The sequence below is a fragment of the Ranitomeya variabilis genome, chromosome 3, assembly GCF_051348905.1.
Source record: "Ranitomeya variabilis isolate aRanVar5 chromosome 3, aRanVar5.hap1, whole genome shotgun sequence".
Lineage (NCBI taxonomy): Eukaryota > Metazoa > Chordata > Amphibia > Anura > Dendrobatidae > Ranitomeya > Ranitomeya variabilis.
Genome location: NC_135234.1, coordinates 74352358 through 74373169, shown reverse-complemented (window position 1 = coordinate 74373169; position 20812 = coordinate 74352358). Strand labels below are relative to the sequence as shown.

At 44.2% G+C, this 20812-nt stretch overlaps 2 protein-coding genes across 4 annotated transcripts in view; both read left to right on the top strand.

The window, feature by feature from the left end:
• The window catches only part of PIR (pirin), a 53452-nt gene extending 47088 nt beyond the window's left edge, over positions 1–6364 (top strand). For 2 of the 3 annotated variants that reach the window (XM_077294181.1, XM_077294182.1), the window contains one exon: positions 3269–3443. In XM_077294181.1, coding sequence (XP_077150296.1) covers positions 3269–3384 — 116 coding nt within the window. In that variant the 3' untranslated portion in view covers positions 3385–3443. Of the gene's footprint in view, positions 1–3268 lie in introns of all 3 variants that reach the window. The other variant, XM_077294180.1, reaches the window with a different exon arrangement.
• A 426-nt stretch (positions 6365–6790) lies between these two features.
• Positions 6791–20812, top strand: part of VEGFD (vascular endothelial growth factor D) — a 119901-nt gene continuing 105879 nt past the window's right edge. The window contains exon 1 of the mRNA XM_077294179.1: positions 6791–7015. Coding sequence (XP_077150294.1) covers positions 6938–7015 — 78 coding nt within the window. The 5' untranslated portion in view covers positions 6791–6937. The remainder of the gene's footprint in view (positions 7016–20812) is intronic.

The following is a 20812-nucleotide window of genomic DNA, read 5'->3' as shown; positions in this document are numbered from 1 at the left end:
AGTAATGTTATGTTCTATACTGTGTATAGTTGTGGAAGGGCAGTAGGCCCGGGCTGATTGGGGCGGTCCTGCATAGAAAGGAGAGGCAGAAGGTCTGGTGCCGTTAGGACAGGCGGTCCTGCAGACTTAAAGAAGGGGAATGAAAGAGAAAAGTTAATTGCCTTATAATGTGATTATAAGAAGGTCTTTTGTGGATGCAGAGTGTACATCCTTAAAGGCAATGTTAAATTATTGTTCAAGAATTTGCATTGAGTAGAATACCCGGTTGGGTAAGAAAAGTTATTTATAGCCTGTTGCTGTGATATTTAACCATGTTTTGTAACGTTCAAGTGTCCTCACCTCCCATAAAGGGAAGCTTTGTTCAAATATGCTTATTGTTTTGCACTCACAAATATTGTATGTCTTTTTGCTAACCTGTATTGTCGTTTTCTTCCCAGTCCCGGAGTACTGGATTTAACCGGGGGGGAGTGCAGCGCCCCAGAGTCCTGGTCGTTGCAGTACTGGGGCTCCGCCACTAAGGGGAGCCATGGTACATCTGATGGCACTGAAGGAGTTGATCTGACCAGGTATCACAGACACCAATACATTTCACAGTCGGGCCTCCAGGGGGAGCTAAGGGTTCTATTCATTAGGCCACTCCTCACATACTGGTAAAACTGGGGGTCAGGCAGGAAGTTAGAGAGAGAAAGCTGACTGGATGGGAACCAGGCAACACCTTGTGGCAGAGGGTGTTGCAGGGGAAGATTCGGTAGGGCCTCTGTCAGGTTTGGGACCCTGATGGAGACCTGGCTCCAAGGAAGAACGTCACGGGACCGTGCCTGCACAGAATAGCGGTGGTGCCCAAAGAAAGGATAAGAAGCGAGATAGATTGTGCTGAGTGAGAAACGAGATCGAAGCAAATAGGAGAATACCAGTAGGAGTCGTGCTGTAAGACCGAGGCAACATCCTACTGAGGCGCACAACCGGTGGCCGGAACACCGAGGAAGTATTTATATATCTAGCTTCAAGCAATACTTCAAACCAACGGCAGGACAGTCAGTCATAGGCGGGCTGTCTCACACCAAATCACCTAAGAAGACATAGGGGGCAACCTGTGGAGAGGGGCGACTCTAGGGTCCCGGAAGAGCTCCGAGCCTACCCGTCATACGGGTGCCGTCCCAACCAGAACATCGGGAGGGACGGGAGATTAGCAGAACATCATCTAATCGAGTTGTGAGGGAACATCAGAAACAGACACAACAGTTGTGGGGTACTTTCCGTAAGCACTGCAGGGAAGGACTACAACACATAGCGCTAGCAGGAAGGCACAGATTTCCACCTGCAAAGAGAACTCTGGAGGTGCCATTGGACCGGCCGGACTTGCGCAGCCTGGTTATCCGGATTCCAGACTGAGGACCCAGAGATCTTCAGTAAAGAGGTAAAGAGACTGCACCCCTGTGTCCTCGTTATTTACTGCGACCGGCACTTCACAACTGCACCACCATCATCCACTACTCTTTCACCGGACGTCCCCCACTGACTGGCAGGGCCACGGACCGGGCCTAGCCACCGTGACCACAAACCCCCCAGAACAGAGACTCTGAGGCCCGACACCGGGTACCCCTCGGCCCTGCGGCAGTGGGGGCGCTCCAACAGCAAGTATGCAATTTGCATTCTTCTGGCCACATTCTGACTAGACGTGTCCGACCTTGCTCCATCCACTTGTATTGAGTGAGGCCACACAGGTCTAGCCAGCATGTGACCACGTCTATGCAATTCCTGACGCTGTTACCGGTGAATCCTGACAGCGCTGTGAAGATTCACAAGTCTGCAGTCACATAGAGTAACTGTAGGCTTGAATTCCAAGTCTGGACATCCTCTCTGCAACCAAATTTGTGCCTTGTTTAAGCCATTGACAGGATTTCTAGGACTTATGACCGAGAAGAGATTAAATGGGGTTTGCAGGCTTATTATAATCAAGACCTAGCCTTAAGACCCCCATGCGTATTACGCTAATGTCAGCTGAACCCGCCAATATTGAGGAGTTTGTCTGACATTCTAAGATGTATGGTGACCTAGAACAATTGATTTTCGGAGGGGTTAAGGACCTGGCATGTACGATTTTTGACTGCCGATCCTTCTTTATATACTCCCAGAAGTAAGGCTCTGCCACAGATGTCCGGCAGCAGCTTTCTCATAGAGAACACAGAGCCATTGGATGAATGAGCACTCTTGTATATGGGAGAGCCGGCTGAGATGACAGCCATCTAATATATACCGTATGGTAGGCATCAGGATAGGTTATCAATATCTGGTGGAGGTCACACACTTCCCACCCTCACTGATCCAGGATACGTAATCCGTATCAGAACAGCCCTTTTATTTTCCTCTGTCTAGAATAAGGGGACCAATTCATGCACATGTGATTTTCAATAACTCCTCTATAGTTGATATGCCAGTCCTCAAAATGAAGTGTCAGCTCTTGTCTAGCACTACAGCTCCTTCAAAGCTTATCACTGCTCCCCACCCCCAGATATGCAGGAAACTCCAACATGGTGACACTAAAGTGTACGCAGTACAGATACAATATCAGAAAATGATGGCGTATCCCAGTGAAATGCATCGCTCATTGTGATCTAAATAGCTGAAAGTCCAGATTACAAGGGTCTTCAAGAGTAGAAAGCCACTGATAAATCCAATAGGAAGCATCAGCTGTTTCACACATAGCTAATCACGCTCCTATAGCTTTGGGAATAGTCCGGGGGTGAGTGGTACCCCTGTAAATGCCATGCCTTTACTGTTCTTAAAAGGAATCTGACACCAGGTTTTTGCTACCCTACCAGAGAGCAGCATAATGTAGCTGCAAAGATCCTGACTCCAGAGACGTGTCAGTTACTGGGATGCTTGCTGTAGTTTTGATGAAATCCTTGTTTTAGCTGCTTCTAATTCTCTGAATGCTGAGCTATGCATAACCCCGCCCACACCACTGATTATACACAGTGTACACAGAAAGCTGCCAATCAGTGGTGGGGGCGGGGTTATGCAGAGCTCATGAACATAGAGGACTACACGGCAGCAGGTTTACTAGTCCTCTACTTATAATATCCAGCTGATAAAATAGCGATTTTATCAAAACTACAGTAAGTTTGCCCAACAAGTTACACATCGTTGGAATCAGTGTCTCTGTGTCTCCGTTATGCTACTCTCAGATTAGGTGACAAAAACCAGGTGACTGATTCCCTTTAAATAATGCTTCAACAATTTTCTGAATGTAATTTATTTTTTTAAGGGCCCTTCGTGATGAACACAAGAGAGGAAATTTCCAAGACCATTGAGGATTACCACTTTTACAAAAATGGATTTGAAAATGCCAAAACATGGAAATCTAAGATTGGAAACAGATAAATGGAGAAGATTATGTAGAATTTTCGAAGAATTCTGTTAAAATTTAATAATGTTTTGGATTCAGGGTTTTTGTTAGTCTTAATAATAGTATATTGTGTCTTTCTACATGTGATGCCAGAATATGTCTGTAAATGTTGAAGAAGAGACCAGGCGAGAACAAATGGAATTGTTATACATTCCTGGTAATAAAACCATAATCCCTTAAACTAACCAGGGTTCCTAGGAGCCATTAGCAGGGGGTCCACAGAACACCTCCACAAAACCTGTCCCCTTCACAATAGGGAAGACAAACTGATTTCAGTCTGTTCCGAGATTGTTTGTAAAGCCAAAAACATTAATTTCTAACACTTAACAACTTTTATAGGTTGCTCTATACAAGTCCTATCTATGAGCCAGAGCAGAAGGTTCCTGCAAAAGTCGTCTTTCCCTATGGAGGGTCTGCCCTTAGTAACATGGGCAGCAAACCCCCAGGGATAACTGAGTGCAGGAGATTCTAGAGACCACCTCTCAATGATAAGCACCATTCCTGTTTTATCAAAAACCTGAAAATGAAAATGGGTGTTCCGTAATCTAGAGAGATGTGACTATATATTTCTTATATATGTTTTGACCAAGGAATTGAAGTGTTACAAGCAGGTGTCTGTATTCTTCTATCCCTTTATACTGGTGTTACATATTTTACTCTGGTAGCTTTGTCTGTACATAGAAAACCCCAACAATACCCCAAATTGTGTATTCCAGGTTATCCAGCATTAAAGAAGCACTCTAGAATTTTTTGCACTGTGTTTTTTTACTTTGTCATTTTCCTAAATCAGGACCATTATTTCTGCTTTATATAAGAAATCCGTAATAGAGTTGGCGCTATAGATGCATAGTATCACCATACCCGCCAACATTTCAGAACCGCCTTAAGTTTAGGAGGCAAGTCACGCCCTTATTTTCAGGCCATGCCCCACTTTCAGACCACACCCATATACACGCCCCCTCCTCACCGCTAAAATATAAGCAACAGTAACCAAAATTAATGTTACGTTCCCCATTTTCTACAGTTCTATGTAATATCATAGGTACCAGTGACAATTCTCTGAGTACAGTTAATGTAGCAGATGTTACTTTCAGTCCCATGTAACACTTATATTACCACCATACAATGACGATATATTGGCAGACTAGATATGAGTTATACACAGGTGCTCAGTAGACCATATATGTGTATAATGTGCAGATTAATACAGTGACTCATCAGTGATGGTCTTTCTGATTGTAGTCATTCACTTTCCCTTTTCCTCTCCATTCGGCCCAGTCCATGATGATGACTTCTTTCATCTACACCTCTGCAGAATGTAACACACAGACTTTGTCGGTCTACAAAAACCACATAGTTCTATGCCATTTCAAAGTAATTATCAGAAACCATTGTCTCCAGAGTGAGGCTAAGGTCACACGAGAGTATGTTTTCTCAGAGAAACTTTTTTCTGCATCTTCTCCGCATCAATTTTCTCAGTTCTGTCAGTCCTTGGAAATTGGACTGCACTCAGATGTCATCCTAGTGCAGTCTAATGTTTCCCACACATTCATTGACTTGCATGGTCGAGTGTGATTCGAATATCAGCTCAAGCTCAGGCATGCTGTGTTTTTCCCCATCGCCAAGCGGCCCTGTCCGAGTGAAAAATCAGACATGTGCACTGCCCCATAGAATAACATTGACCCGAGTGCAGTCTGATATTTTGCCGGTACACACTCGGACAGATAATACTGTCATCTACATGAGCACTAAGTGGTGGTTCAGGATACGGGTGGCTCCTTGCTCCACCATAGCTTTTCAAGGGGCTATCTACTACTTGGATAACCCCTTCTTGATCTAAATGTTTGACCCCCATAAAATGAAAAAGCTTATACTCCCCTCCCATAACAGCTCCGTTCCAGTGGTGTCGGCACTCACTTTCCCGGGGCTCAGGCAAGGTTGTATGACACGTGGTGCCCTGCGCCCAATCACGCTGACGTCACTGACCTGCCTTAGGACGTTTTGAACATGAAGAGGAAGTCAGAGATCAGCTTCAGCCCTGTTCATGTATAAAAGGTGGAGACAGTGACACCAGCGCTGATTATGCGTTGGGCACCACGTGTCATACAACCGTATGAGAGCCCCAAAACCACAAGTCTCAACAGCACTGGAACGGCGCCAGCACAGGAGGAGAGTATAAGCTTTTTTTATTTGATCGGGGCCAAACATTTAGATCAAGAAGGGGTTTTCCAAGTAGTGGACACGTCCTTGAGTAGAGTAGAAAGGGCTCCCTATCCAGGAGATTTTCCAACTCCTCAGGAAATAAGCGAGGTCTCTAGGAGCGTCCCGGACGGACACATCAAGACTCGGCTATACGCATCAGCTGACAGCAGTTTTATGTGCCCCATGGGGCAATGTGAAGAGACTCTGGCATTCTGAGAAATGTAATCTACTGCACCTTAGAGGAAACATATAAAGGGGGAAAGGGGAATAAAAATGTCAGACAACCCCAACATGGCAGATAAACTAAAACGGGTATACCCAACATACACATAAAACCTCTACATTATTCTTTAATAAAATCCAGTACTGAAATATACCGTATAAGCAGATGAAAAAAAAAAAATCTGGTGTGATTCTTTAAAGTAAAACTTGACTAGTTTGTGATCGATGTAATGCCACAGGGCAAGGTAGACAACTTGATTATGTTGTGATTCCTGGAAAACTCCTTTGAATTTTATCTAAAAACTTTAGCCAAGAAATGGTGGCTTGCTGGTGGCCCACTTGACGCCTGGACGGACTGTCTTCCTAGAATCGCTGCTTCCCACCTCTACGCCATGGTCCTAACTTATTATTATTTTTTCAGAACTGTACATGTATATATTTTTATATTTCAGTTGTTACACGTTTATATCCTTATAATCCCTTTACCGGTGTGTAAAAATAATAAAAATAAAAAATAATTGGAAACTGCCAGTCTGAGTCATTGTGCGCGGCTCACTCATCCAGAGATCTCTATTTCGGGTATCTTGGTCTGATATAATAGACATCAGCAGGATGTCATTTAGGAGAAAGGCTATTGGCTATTGTGATATGCGAAGTCTCAGAATGGGAAAGGAGCCAGGGTTTGTCTGCCTTTACTGCCAAGCCCTGCATCAGATCTAACACACATGATTCCTTGGACGCTGTGAAGAAAGTTTCAATAGAGTTTGGATTACTGCTCCTTCCCTTCTTCCAGCTCTGAATTACCAAGACCACGATGAAGCCTCTTATGAATCTAATAATGTCGTAGTAGAAAACTTCTGAAAAAAAACTTTTAGAAAAAGTTTAGTTATTTATCTTCATTCATAATGTTTCCAAAGAAAGGAAATTGCACAAATCTACAAGGTTCATCCAGGAGCCGCTCTATTATCAGCCACTAATTAGCATTTCTTACAATTACTGGTGACTGTTTTAGTATTGCTTTTTATGAGACTTTTTAACACCATGTGCATTATAATAGACTCCTGCAGCTGTACATTATCATCCAAGGCTTAACTGCGCACCAATATGACCTGTGTTTGGGGCATTCTTGTGGGATTTTTGCACCTTCTTCACGCATTTGCCAATGATGGTGGAAATGTTAAGGTAAGGACACATTTCTATTTCTTGTGTGCAATTTTTAAAAAAATTTAAAGTCTTCCATCTAAAGTTTTGATATTTCCTTAACGTTTTGGACCCTGAGAGCTGAATATGATGTGATGTAGTTATAGACTTAAGCCGATCGTACTGGTGTCACATTTCTTCTACAGACCAAGCTACACTTGGTGAGATCTGCTAAGATGTCTGTGGCTCTCATTCTGCAATGGTCTGCAGATAAATAGCTCATGTGTAGTCATCTTTAGACTTTACAGTTTCTTTACACATAGCATCCCATATAATACAATTTAAGCTCACTCTTCATTTACATTTTATACCTACATATAAAGAAAAGGGCATTTACCTACAGACGCCATAGGTTGGATCTGTTGAACTGGCTTGAATTATAATATATCGTGCAATCTTACACTCCATGTAGTGACTATTACATGAGCTCTGCTTATAAAAACTATGATTTAATACTCGTCTGACTTCTTCTAAATGTTAAAATCTTTCTTCATTATGCTTTTGCTTGCAAAGGTAAATTTGAAGCTCTTTGACAGGCTACCTAATGGCTGTATCGCTGGACTACAGGTGCTGGTTTGCCATTTAGTCTCCTTTCTTTCCATTTGTTATACTTCTAGTTAGATAGATGATCTTACTTCTTTAATGCCAAATATTATAAATGCATGTGTAGCATTTCATTGGGACTCGGAACAACTTTCACATCTAGGTTAAAAGTTCGTGTTAAGAACAATTTGGCAATAAGAGATATCAGTAGACATATTTTAGATATAACATATTGCTCCATAGTGTTTTTAGATATGTTGCAATGTGGGAAAAAAAAGAATAAGATTGCATCATTCGTCAAGGAAAACTGATCATAAGCTTCCAAAGATTTCACCATCATTAATATTAATCATTGTCGTTCCAGTAATAAATAAGACAAGTTCAAATAGTTATCAGTTACAAAGGTGGTGAACTATAATTATAGCACTATTACATAGATATGGGGCAGTGAAGAAATATATTTCCCAAACCGACATCTATGTAATATTTGTTTCTCATAGATCATTTTAAGTGTGAAAAACATCTCATTTAACAAATTTAGATTTTTTGGTTTTTTCAAATGGATTTTTATTGAGATTGTTTAATAATCTTAAATACCAGCCCCATAGATGAGGTTATTCATAATTTACATTGATCACTTTCTTATCTCATCCCATCTTTAGTTTCATGTACAGGATGAACAGTAAAACAAGCTGTGAAGTTATCTAATATTTTACTCTGCGTTTTACCTTACTATAAACTATGGACCTCTTTACATTATTGCATTTCCGCTTTTCATGTATGTCTTATATTTTTTTTATTTTCCCCTTCATGACCTGTGACCTTCCACTTTCGCGCTTTCGTTTTTTCCTCACCTTCTAAGAGCTATAACGTTTTTATTTTTCCTGCAGTATGGCCGTATGAGGTCTTGTGTTTTGCAGGACAAGTTGTTCTTTTGAATGACACCATTGATTTTACCATATAGTGTACTGGAAAATGGGAAATAAATTCCAAGGTTGGCGAAATTGCAAAAAAAAAGTGCAATTCCAACATTGTTTTTCTTATTTATTTACCATGTTCACTAAATGCTAAAACTGACATGAAAATATGATTTCCCAGGTCAGTATGAGTACACAGATACCAAACATTTATAGATTTTTTTTTTTTTTTTTTAATTTATTAAAAAATTCGAAATTTGTAAGAAAAACAAATTTTGCTTATGACGCCATTTTCCGAGACCTGTACCATTTTCATTTTTTGGGATCTGAGCTGATATTTTCATTGATACCATTTTGAGGGAGATACAATGTTTTGATTGCCCCGTGGCAGCGGCCAAAAAACTAATTCTCGCATTTTCATTCTCGTTATGCCGTTTACTGATTGGATTCATTTACTTTATATTCTGATAGATTGGACATTTCTGAACGCAGTGATACCAAACGTGTATTTTTTATTTTTTTAATTGCTTTATTTTTAATGGAGCAAAATGGGGGTGATTTGAATTTTTTTTTTTTTTTTTTATATATATATCTTTAACCACTTTACCCCTTAAGGCTGCTTTCACCTTCATGACAAGCCAAATTTTACAATTCTGACCACTATCACTTTATGAGGTAATAATTTTGGAATGCTCCAACGTATCCCCGATTCTGAGACTGTTTATTCGTGATATATTGTACCTCACGATAGTGGTAAAATTTCTTTAATATAACTTGTGTTTATTTGTAAAAAAAAATTAAAATTTGAAGAAAATGTGGAAAATTTAGCAATTTTCAATCTTTGAATTCTTATGCCCTTAAATCAGAGAGCTATGTCACACAAAATGGTTATAAATAACATTTCCCACATGTCTACTTTAGGTCAGCACAATTTTTGAAACAAAAAAATATTTTTGTGAGAAAGTTATATGGGTTAAAATTTGACCAGCAATTTGTCATTTTCCCCACAAAATTTACAAAACCTTTTTTTAGGGACCACCTCACATTTGAAGTGACTTTGAGAGGTCTATATAACGGAAAATACCTCCCAAAAAAACATTCAGGAAGGTAGGGTTGAGCGAAACGGATCGTTCATTTTCATAAGTCGCCGACTTTTGGCAAAGTCGGGTTTCGTGAAACCTGACCCGACTCCAGCGTGGGATCGGCCACGTGGTCGGCGATCTTGGCGCCAAAGTCGCGTTTTGTATGACGCCTTCCCCGCCATTTTTTCAGCCAATTAAGGAGTGTGGGCAGCGTGATGACATAGGTTCCGGCCTGGCTTCTGCGGCGTCATAGAGCCATATTACCGTTCGGGCTGCAGTGATTTCCGCAGTCAAACACAACACATGCTTTGCACGGAGGGGAGAGAGAGAGAGAGAGAGAGAATGAATAAAATCACATTGACTTGCATTGGGTTTCGTGTTCCGGTTCGGAACCCGACTTTACAGTAGAATCGGCCGATTTCACGCGATCCGACTTTCGAAAAGGTCGGGTTTCACAAAACCCAACTCGATCCTAAAAAACCAAAAGTCGCTCAACCCTACAGGAAGGTTTTGACCTGAGGAAGAGGTGTTCTGCCTGACCTCGAAACACATTGACTGTGTAACCTGTTTTTAAATAAAGCTTAGAAGAGTATCGTCTGCCATCCATCTTTATCAGCAGCGCAGATTTGGACACGTACACCCGGTTTCACCAAGCTTAGCAAGCTGACAGTCCAAGGTACAAGGCAAGGTCACCGGAGGGTCACAACTTGGCTTCTCCGAATGTCTCCATGAAGCCAGGTTGTGACAGAATTAAGCAGTCAATCACAACGATTGTAGATACAGGGGGTCGCAACGACCAAGATGCCGCCACCGCAATGTCCCCTGCTACAAGATGGTGCAGGCACATGGGTGTGATCACCGCCACAGCAGTCGCGGTGCCACATTATAGCCATGAAGTACGACTGGGACTGATGTAAGCCCTACCGAATAGGGGCAAATAGAGAAATAGAGTAGGACCAAGCGTGATGCCTCATTCATATTGCCATACACACTTTTCTTCAATGGCAAATGAATTCGAGAGAAAAATACGTCTGTATGCAATTGGATGCATGAACTTCTATGAGTGACATAATAAGACTATGTACAAGACAATTGAGCATGAAATTACCTCCAGAATGAATCCAGTTTATCTTTATCCTACATACGGTTTATATTTGTGTGTCCATTATTAGTTAAAATCCAATAGTCTTCTAAATAAAGCTTAGCCTCAGTTAGTCACGCAAAAATACACTATTAGTTGCTCGCACATCGCTGTGGCACATGTAGTTGATGCCGCATTTCGGGATGCACTGAGGAGGTAGGGGTGTGCCGGGGGATGCCTGAGCTAGGAAGCTACCGAAACAGACGGTTACCTACTTTCCATACTTGCAGAAATATGATGAAAGCAAACTCAAGGGTATTTATAGGTTAAGGGTATTTGCACGAACCATTGTTTGTCAATCGGAGTTCACCTAGAACCCACTTGAATAAACGTAAAAAAAAAAAAAAAGAAGAATGAACAGAATGCTCAGCAAAGTCAAAACGACTTGTGCGCATGTTCCATCTTTTGGATGGCACCAAATAAATATTGCTATATTCAATCTCAGTATACACTTTGCACATATGGCAATGCTATGATAGCACAAGCTGAATGGACATTATGTTGTCTATTTTGTCGTGTTTCTGGGCATACACTCAAGCCATATAAATTAGGGTATTTATTCCGTATCTCCCCTGGGTATTTTTTGTATTTTTTGTACCGTACCTTTTGTCTTTTATATTCTCAATAAAATAAGTTACATTTCTTGATAATTCTTGACTTTCTAATAGTGGCAGACTCTGTGGGGCAGCTCAAAATCGACTGTCAGTTGGTGATTTCCACACTGCAAAAACTAGGATGGGTGATAAACTGGTCAAAGTCAGACCTCACACCCAAGCCAAGGATAAAATTCCTAGGCGTTATCCTGGACTCAAATGTAAGGAAATCTTTTCTTCCAGACGAGAAGCGGTCCGACCTAATAATAAGGATTGGCAAATTTTCGAGGAGTCGAATCTCTATCAGGGATGCGATGAAGATACTGGGATTGATGACAGCCTGCATCCCGTGTGTCAGCTGGAGCCAGTTTCATTCCCGTCGGTTACAGAGAGCAGTTCTCGCTTCTTGGGACAGAAGACAGACCTCACTGGACAAGGCATTCCACCTATCCCATCTGGTCAAGCAGTCCCTACACTGGTGGACTATTCCAAGAAACCTACAAAGGGGCGTCCCATGGATCCAGTCTCCAGCTGTCACGGTGACTACAGCTGCATGCCAACTAGGTTGGGGCGGTCAGGTCCTTGGAAGATACTACCAGGGGCAGTGGAATTCGACAGACAGCAAGAATTCCTCAAATCACAGAGAACTACATGCAGTTTGGAAGGTCATCTGTTCGGCGCAGGCCCTGCTAAGGAACAAACATCTAAAGATTTTCTCGGACAACACGACAACGGTAGCTTTTCTTCGCCACCAGGGTGGTCCAAGACATCCAAAAGTCAAAATTTGGCGGATCAGATCTTCAGATGGGCGGAGATGTCGGTGCTCTCAATTTCTGCAGTGCATCTGGAAGGTTCGAGGAACCAAGTTGCAGATTTTCTGAGCAGAGAAAAACTATTGGCAACGGAGTGGGAACTGAACTGCGAAGGTCGGAACCTTTTATTCGCTGAACCCTCAAGAAAGACCTGCGGGAGTAGATGCTCTCTCTCAATCATGGAGCAGTGGTCTGTTATATGCTTTCCCCCCACTTGCATTAATACCGAGAGTCCTCAGGAAGATATGCGAGGACAGAGCTAAGGTTATTTTGGTGGTTCCTTCCTGGTCGAAAAGAAGCTGGTTCCCTTTGCTGAGGAAGTTGTCGGTAGAGGAACCCTATCTCCTTCCGGAAAGGGAAGATCTACTCTTCCAGGGTCCGATTCTTCATCAGAACCCAGGAAGCCTCCAATTAGCAGCTTGGATCCTGAACGCCAGATCCTAAGAGCAAAAGGGCTCTCAGAAGGAGTCATCTCCATACTTCAAGCAAGTAGGAAGCCGGTAACCTCTGCAATCTATCTAAAGTTATGGGAAAAATTCTGCAGTTTTTGTGGAAACACAACAGTCGATGTTGACCACCCTGACATTCCTAAGATTCTTGATTTTTTGCAGCAGGGATTCAAAAAAGGTCTTAAACCAAGTACTCTGAGGGTCCAGGCGGCAGCCCTAAGTGTATTTTATGATTCTACCCTAGCTTCCCACCCTTGGATAGCTCGGTTTTCCAGAGCGGTTCAAAGGTTGAGACTCTTAATTAGGAAATCAGTCCCACATTGGGATCTTAACCTGGTCCTTAACAAATTGTGTAAGGATCCATTTGATGTAACAAAAAAGATAGACATTGCTAATCTTTCCCTCAAGACAGTCTTCCTAGTGGCCATTACATCGGCTAAAAGACTGGGGGAACTTCAGGCCCTGTCCACCCAAGATCCCTATCTGCAGATTTTTGATGATAGGTTGGTTTTAAGACTTGATCCAGGTTTTCTTCCTAAAGTGGTCTCGACTTCAAATATAAATCAGGAAGTAGTGCTTCCATCATTTTGCCAGTTTCCCAGAAATAAAAAAGAATTTTTTTTCCATAACCTGGATGTTAGGGAAACTGTACTTAAGTACTTAGAAGCAACTAGGGCCTGGAGACAGGATAGTAATCTCTTTGTCATTTATGGTGGTCCTAATAAGGGAAAAAAGGCATCAAAATCCACCATTGCGAGATGGATTAGGTCCACCATTAGTCTGGCTTATCAGGCACAGGGTAGGGATCCCCCAGACAATCTTAAAGCTCATTCATCCAGGGCTATGGCGGCTTCATGGGCGGAGAAAGGGGGGGCTTCGGCAGATCAGATCTGCAGAGCTGCATCTTGGTCTAGCCTCGGTACCTTCTCTAAACATTACAAGCTAGATGTAGTCTCTTCTCAGCTAGCTTTTGGCAGGAAGGTGCTTCAGGCAGTAGTCCCTCCCTAGGACCAAAAATCTCCTTTGGTACTTCTCCATGGTGCGGTCAGGTGGTGACCTGGAAAACGGTAATTAATCCTACCGGTAATTGTATTTCCAGGAATCCATCCTGACAGCACTGTTAGTTCCTTCCCTATTACAAATACGTTGTATACTTATGTGAAGTAACATTTGTATAAAAATTATGTTCAAAATAAAATTCTCTTTTTGCATCCATCCAGATGTGTTACTTTGGAAAATCACTGAAGGGTGGAAGGGGAAGGGTCCTTTTAAACTCTCGTGGTTTCCTGTCCCACTATGGATAAGAAGGACGACCTCCATGGTGCTGTCAGGATGGATTCCTGGAAACACAATTACCAGTGGGATTAATTACCGTTTTCAACATAATATTCTGGCTTTTCAATGGAATTTGTCATCAGTCAAGAAGGTTTTGTGAATCTTTGTCCTTACAGGGCTTCTTTCAGGGACATAATCCTGTCACTCCTCTATCCAAAAGAATTGGATCACATGCACGCTCAATATGTCTTGTCAGCATTTTCTATACGAGATCGTTGTCTCTCCAGTCACTGCTGTCCAGGTTTGTTACGATGGTTGAGTTGTGACTGCGGTGCACTCATGAGTAAGGCAGCCATTGTTTCATGCACCGTAGTCACAACTGAACCAAAGTAACATGTTAGAACCTGCACAGCAGTGACTGGAGAGACAGCGACCTTGTACAGAAAGCTTTGATAAGACAGATGGGCAAATTGAAGTTTTAGGTAGACAGGAGCGGATCTTTTAAAATTCGAATTCACTGACTTACTGAATTTTCCCCCAAAAAATTGATTCACAGTGAATAAATTTAAGTGAATCACAATACTGGAAAGCTTGTAATTATTTGGAAACTACACATGGGGAGAGGAGAGAGAGTGGACCCCACTGACCAAAAGAGCTTACACTCTACAGGAGAGAGAGGAATTCACTGACCATAAGAGCTTACATTCTACAGGAGGGAGAGGACCCCACTGACCTTAAGAGCTTACACTCTACAGTAGAGAGAGAGGACCCCACTGACCATAAGAGCTTACATTCTACAGGAGAGAGAGAGGACCCCACTGACCATAAGAGCTTACATTCTACAGGAAGGAGAGGACCCCACTGACCATAAGAGCTTACATTCTACAGGAGAGAGAGAGGACCCCACTGACCATAAGAGCTTACATTCTACAGGAGGGAAAGGACCCCACTGACCATAAGAACTTACATTCTACAGGAGAGAGAGAGGACCCCACTGACCATAAGAGCTTACATTCTACAGGAGAGAGAGAGGACCCCATTGACTATAAGAGCTTACATTCTACAGGAGGGAGAGAACCCCACTGACCATAAGAGCTTACACTTCACAGGAGAGAGAGGACCCCACTGACCATAAGAGCTTACACTTCACAGGAGAGAGAGGACCCCACTGACCATAAGAGCTTACATTCTACAGGCGAGGGAGAGGACCCCACTGACCATAAGAGCTTACATTCTACAGGAGAGAGAGAGGACCCCACTGACCATAAGAGCTTACATTCTACAGGAAGGAGAGGACCCCACTGACCATAAGAGCTTACATTCTACAGGAGAGAGAGAGGACCCCACTGACCATAAGAGCTTACATTCTACAGGAGGGAAAGGACCCCACTGACCATAAGAACTTACATTCTACAGGAGAGAGAGAGGACCCCACTGACCATAAGAGCTTACATTCTACAGGAGAGAGAGAGGACCCCATTGACCATAAGAGCTTACATTCTACAGGAGGGAGAGAACCCCACTGACCATAAGAGCTTACACTTCACAGGAGAGAGAGGACCCCACTGACCATAAGAGCTTACATTCTACAGGAGAGAGAGAGGACCCCACTGACCATAAGAGCTTACATTCTACAGGCGAGGGAGAGGACCCCACTGACCATAAGAGCTTACATTCTACAGGAGAGAGAGAGGACCCCACTGACCATAAGAGCTTACATTCTACAGGAAGGAGAGGACCCCACTGACCATAAGAGCTTACATTCTACAGGAGAGAGAGAGGACCCCACTGACCATAAGAGCTTACATTCTACAGGAGGGAAAGGACCCCACTGACCATAAGAACTTACATTCTACAGGAGAGAGAGAGGACCCCACTGACCATAAGAGCTTACATTCTACAGGAGAGAGAGAGGACCCCATTGACCATAAGAGCTTACATTCTACAGGAGGGAGAGAACCCCACTGACCATAAGAGCTTACACTTCACAGGAGAGAGAGGACCCCACTGACCATAAGAGCTTACATTCTACAGGAGAGAGAGAGGACCCCACTGACCATAAGAGCTTACATTCTACAGGAGAGAGAGAGGACCCCACTGACCATAAGAGCTTACATTCTACAGGAGAGAGAGAGGACCCCATTGACCATAAGAGCTTACATTCTACAGGAGAGAGAGAGGACCCCACTGACCATAAGAGCTTACATTTTACAGGAGAGAGAGAGGACCCCACTGACCATAAGAGCTTACATTCTACAGGAGAGAGAGAGGACCCCATTGACCATAAGAGCTTACATTCTACAGGAGGGAGAGAACCCCACTGACCATAAGAGCTTACACTTCACAGGAGAGAGAGGACCCCACTGACCATAAGAGCTTACATTCTACAGGAGAGAGAGAGGACCCCACTGACCATAAGAGCTTACATTCTACAGGAGAGAGAGAGGACCCCACTGACCATAAGAGCTTACATTCTACAGGAGAGAGAGAGGACCCCATTGACCATAAGAGCTTACATTCTACAGGAGGGAGAGGACCCCACTGACCATAAGAGCTTACATTCTACAGGAGAGCGAGAGGACCCCACTGACCATAAGAGCTTACATTCTACAGGAGAGAGAGAGGACCCCATTGACAATAAAAGCTTACATTCTACAGGAGGGAGAGGACCCCACTGACCATAAGAGCTTACACTTCAAAGGAGAGAGAGGACCCCACTGACCATAAGAGCTTACATTCTACAGGCGAGAGAGAGGACCCCATTGACCATAAGAGCTTACATTCTACAGGAGAGAGAGGACCCCACTGACCATAAGAGCTTACATTCTACAGGAGGGAGAGAGGACCCCACCGACCATAAGAGCTTACATTCTACAGGAGGGAGAGGACCCCATTGACCATAAGAGCTTACATTCTACAGGAGAGAGAGGACCCCACTGACCATAAGAGCTTACACTTCACAGGAGAGAGAGGACCCCACTGACCAAAAGAGCTTACACTCTACAGGAGAGAGAGGAATTCACTGACCATAAGAGCTTACATTATACAGGAGAGAGAGGACCCCACTGACCTTAAAAAAACTTACATTCTACAGGAGGGAGAGGACCCCACTGACCTTAAGAGCTTACACTCTACAGTAGAGAGAGAGGACCCCACTGACCATAAGAGCTTACATTCTACAGGAGGGAGAGGACCCCACGGACCATAAGAGCTTACATTCTACAGGAGGGAGAGGACCCCACTGACCATAAGAGCTTACATTCTACAGGAGAGAGAGAGGACCCCACTGACCATAAGAGCTTACATTCTACAGGAGGGAGAGGACCCTGCTGACCATAAGAGCTTACATTCTACAGGAGAGAGAGAGGACCCCACTGACCATAAGAGCTTACATTCTACAGGAGAGAGAGAGGACCCCACTGACCATAAGAGCTTACATTCTAGAGGAGAGAGAGAGGACCCCATTTACCATAAGAGCTTACATTCTACAGGAGGGAGAGGACCCCACTGACCATAAGAGCTTACACTTCACAGGAGAGAGAGGACCCCACTGACCATAAGAGCTTACATTCTACAGGAGAGAGAGAGGACCCCACTGACCATAAGAGCTTACATTCTACAGGAGAGAGAGAGGACCCCACTGACCATAAGAGCTTACATTCTACAGGAGGGAGAGGACCCCACTGACCATAAGAGCTTACATTCTACAGGAGAGAGAGAGGACCCCACTGACCATAAGAGCTTACATTCTACAGGAGAGAGAGAGGACCCCATTGACCATAAGAGCTTACATTCTACAGGAGGGAGAGGACCCCACTGACCATAAGAGCTTACACTTCACAGGAGAGAGAGGACCCCACTGACCATAACAACTTATATTCTACAGGAGAGAGGACCCCACTGACCATAAGAGCTTACATTCTACAGGAGAGAGAGAGGACCCCACTGACCATAAGAGCTTACATTCTACAGGAGAGAGAGAGGACCCCACTGACCATAAGAGCTTACATTCTACAGGAGAGAGAGAGGACCCCACTGACCATAAGAGCTTACATTCTACAGGAGAGAGAGAGGACCCCACTGACCATAAGAGCTTACATTCTACAGGAGAGAGAGAGGACCCCATTGACCATAAGAGCTTACATTCTACAGGAGGGAGAGGACCCCACTGACCATAAGAGCTTACACTTCACAGGAGAGAGAGGACCCCACTGACCATAAGAGCTTACATTCTACAGGAGAGAGAGAGGACCCCACTGACCATAAGAGCTTACATTCTACAGGAGAGAGGGAGGACCCCATTGACCATAAGAGCTTACATTCTACAGGAGGGAGAGGACCCCACTGACCATAAGAGCTTACACATCACAGGAGAGAGAGGACCCCACTGACCATAAGAGCTTACATTCTACAGGAGAGAGAGAGGACCCCACTGACCATAAGAGCTTACATTCTACAGGAGAGAGAGAGGACCCCACTGACCATAAGAGCTTACATTCTACAGGAGGGAGAGGACCCCACTGACCATAAGAGCTTACATTCTACAGGAGAGAGAGAGGACCCCACTGACCATAAGAGCTTACATTCTACAGGAGAGAGAGAGGACCCCATTGACCATAAGAGCTTACATTCTACAGGAGGGAGAGGACCCCACTGACCATAAGAGCTTACACTTCACAGGAGAGAGAGGACCCCACTGACCATAACAACTTATATTCTACAGGAGAGAGGACCCCACTGACCATAAGAGCTTACATTCTACAGGAGAGAGAGAGGACCCCACTGACCATAAGAGCTTACATTCTACAGGAGAGAGAGAGGACCCCACTGACCATAAGAGCTTACATTCTACAGGAGAGAGAGAGGACCCCACTGACCATAAGAGCTTACATTCTACAGGAGAGAGAGAGGACCCCACTGACCATAAGAGCTTACATTCTACAGGAGAGAGAGAGGACCCCATTGACCATAAGAGCTTACATTCTACAGGAGGGAGAGGACCCCACTGACCATAAGAGCTTACACTTCACAGGAGAGAGAGGACCCCACTGACCATAAGAGCTTACATTCTACAGGAGAGAGAGAGGACCCCACTGACCATAAGAGCTTACATTCTACAGGAGAGAGGGAGGACCCCATTGACCATAAGAGCTTACATTCTACAGGAGGGAGAGGACCCCACTGACCATAAGAGCTTACACATCACAGGAGAGAGAGGACCCCACTGACCATAAGAGCTTACATTCTACAGGAGAGAGAGAGGACCCCACTGACCATAAGAGCTTACATTCTACAGGAGAGAGAGAGGACCCCACTGACCATAAGAGCTTACATTCTACAGGAGGGAGAGGACCCCACTGACCATAAGAGCTTACATTCTACAGGAGAGAGAGAGGACCCCACTGACCATAAGAGCTTACATTCTACAGGAGAGAGAGAGGACCCCATTGACCATAAGAGCTTACATTCTACAGGAGGGAGAGGACCCCACTGACCATAAGAGCTTACACTTCACAGGAAAGAGAGGACCCCACTGACCATAACAGCTTATATTCTACAGGAGAGAGGACCCCGATGACCATAAGGGCTTACATTCTACAGGAGAGAGAGAGAACTCCACTGATCATACAAGCTTACATTCTACAGGAGAGAGAGAAAGAGAGAGAGGACCCCACTGACCATACGAGCTTACATTCTACAGGAGGGAGAGGACCCCACTGACCATAAGAGCTTACATTCTACAGGAGAGAGAGAGGACCCCACTGACCATAAGAGCTTACATTCTACAGGAGAGAGAGAGGACCCCATTGACCATAAGAGCTTACATTCTACAGGAGGGAGAGGACCCCACTGACCATAAGAGCTTACACTTCACAGGAAAGAGAGGACCCCACTGACCATAACAGCTTATATTCTACAGGAGAGAGGACCCCGATGACCATAAGGGCTTACATTCTACAGGAGAGAGAGAGGACCCCACTGACCATACGAGCTTACATTCTACAGGAGAGAGAGAGGACCCCACTGACCATAAGAGCTTACATTCTACAGGAGAGAGAGAGGACCCCATCTATATATATAATTGTCTAAGGGTTTTTCTGTCTGTCTGTCTGTCCTGGAAATCCCGCATCTCTGATTGGTCGAGGCCGCCTGGGCCTCGACCAATCAGCGACGAGCACAGTATCGACGTAGATGTCATAATGGTTGCCATGGTGACGATGATGGCATAAAGGTTGCCTCGACCAATCAGCGACGGGCACAGTCTGCTGCGAATTCTGGAATCATCATTGTCCATATACTACGGGGACATGCATATTCTAGAATACCCGATGCGTTAGAATCGGGCCACAATCTAGTTGACCATAAGAGCTTACATTCTACAGGAGGGAGAGGACCCCTTTGACCATAAGAGCTTACATTCTACAGGAGAGAGAGAGGACCCCACTGATGTTAAGAGCTTACATTCTACAGGAGAGAGAGAGGACCCCACTGACCATAAGAGCTTACATTCTACAGGAGAGAGAGAACCCCATTGACCATAAGAGCTTACATTCTACAGGAGGGAGAGGACCCCACTGACCATAAGAGCTTACATTCTACAGGAGGGAGAGGACCCCACTGACCATAAGAGCTTACACTTCACAGGAGAGAGAGGACCCCACTGACCATAAGAGCTTACATTCTACAGGAGAGAGAGAGGACCCCACTGACCATAAGAGCTTATATTCTACAGGAGAGAGGGAGAGAGGACCCCGATGACCATAAGGGCTTACATTCTACAGGAGAGAGAGAACTCCACTGATCATACGAGCTTACATTCTACAGGAGAGAGAGAGAACCCCCCTGACCATAAGCGCTTTTATTATACAGGAGAGAGAGAACCCCCCTGACCATAAGCGCTTTCATTATACAGGAGAGAGAGGCCCCCACTGACATAAGAGCTTACATTCTACAGGAGAGAGAGAGA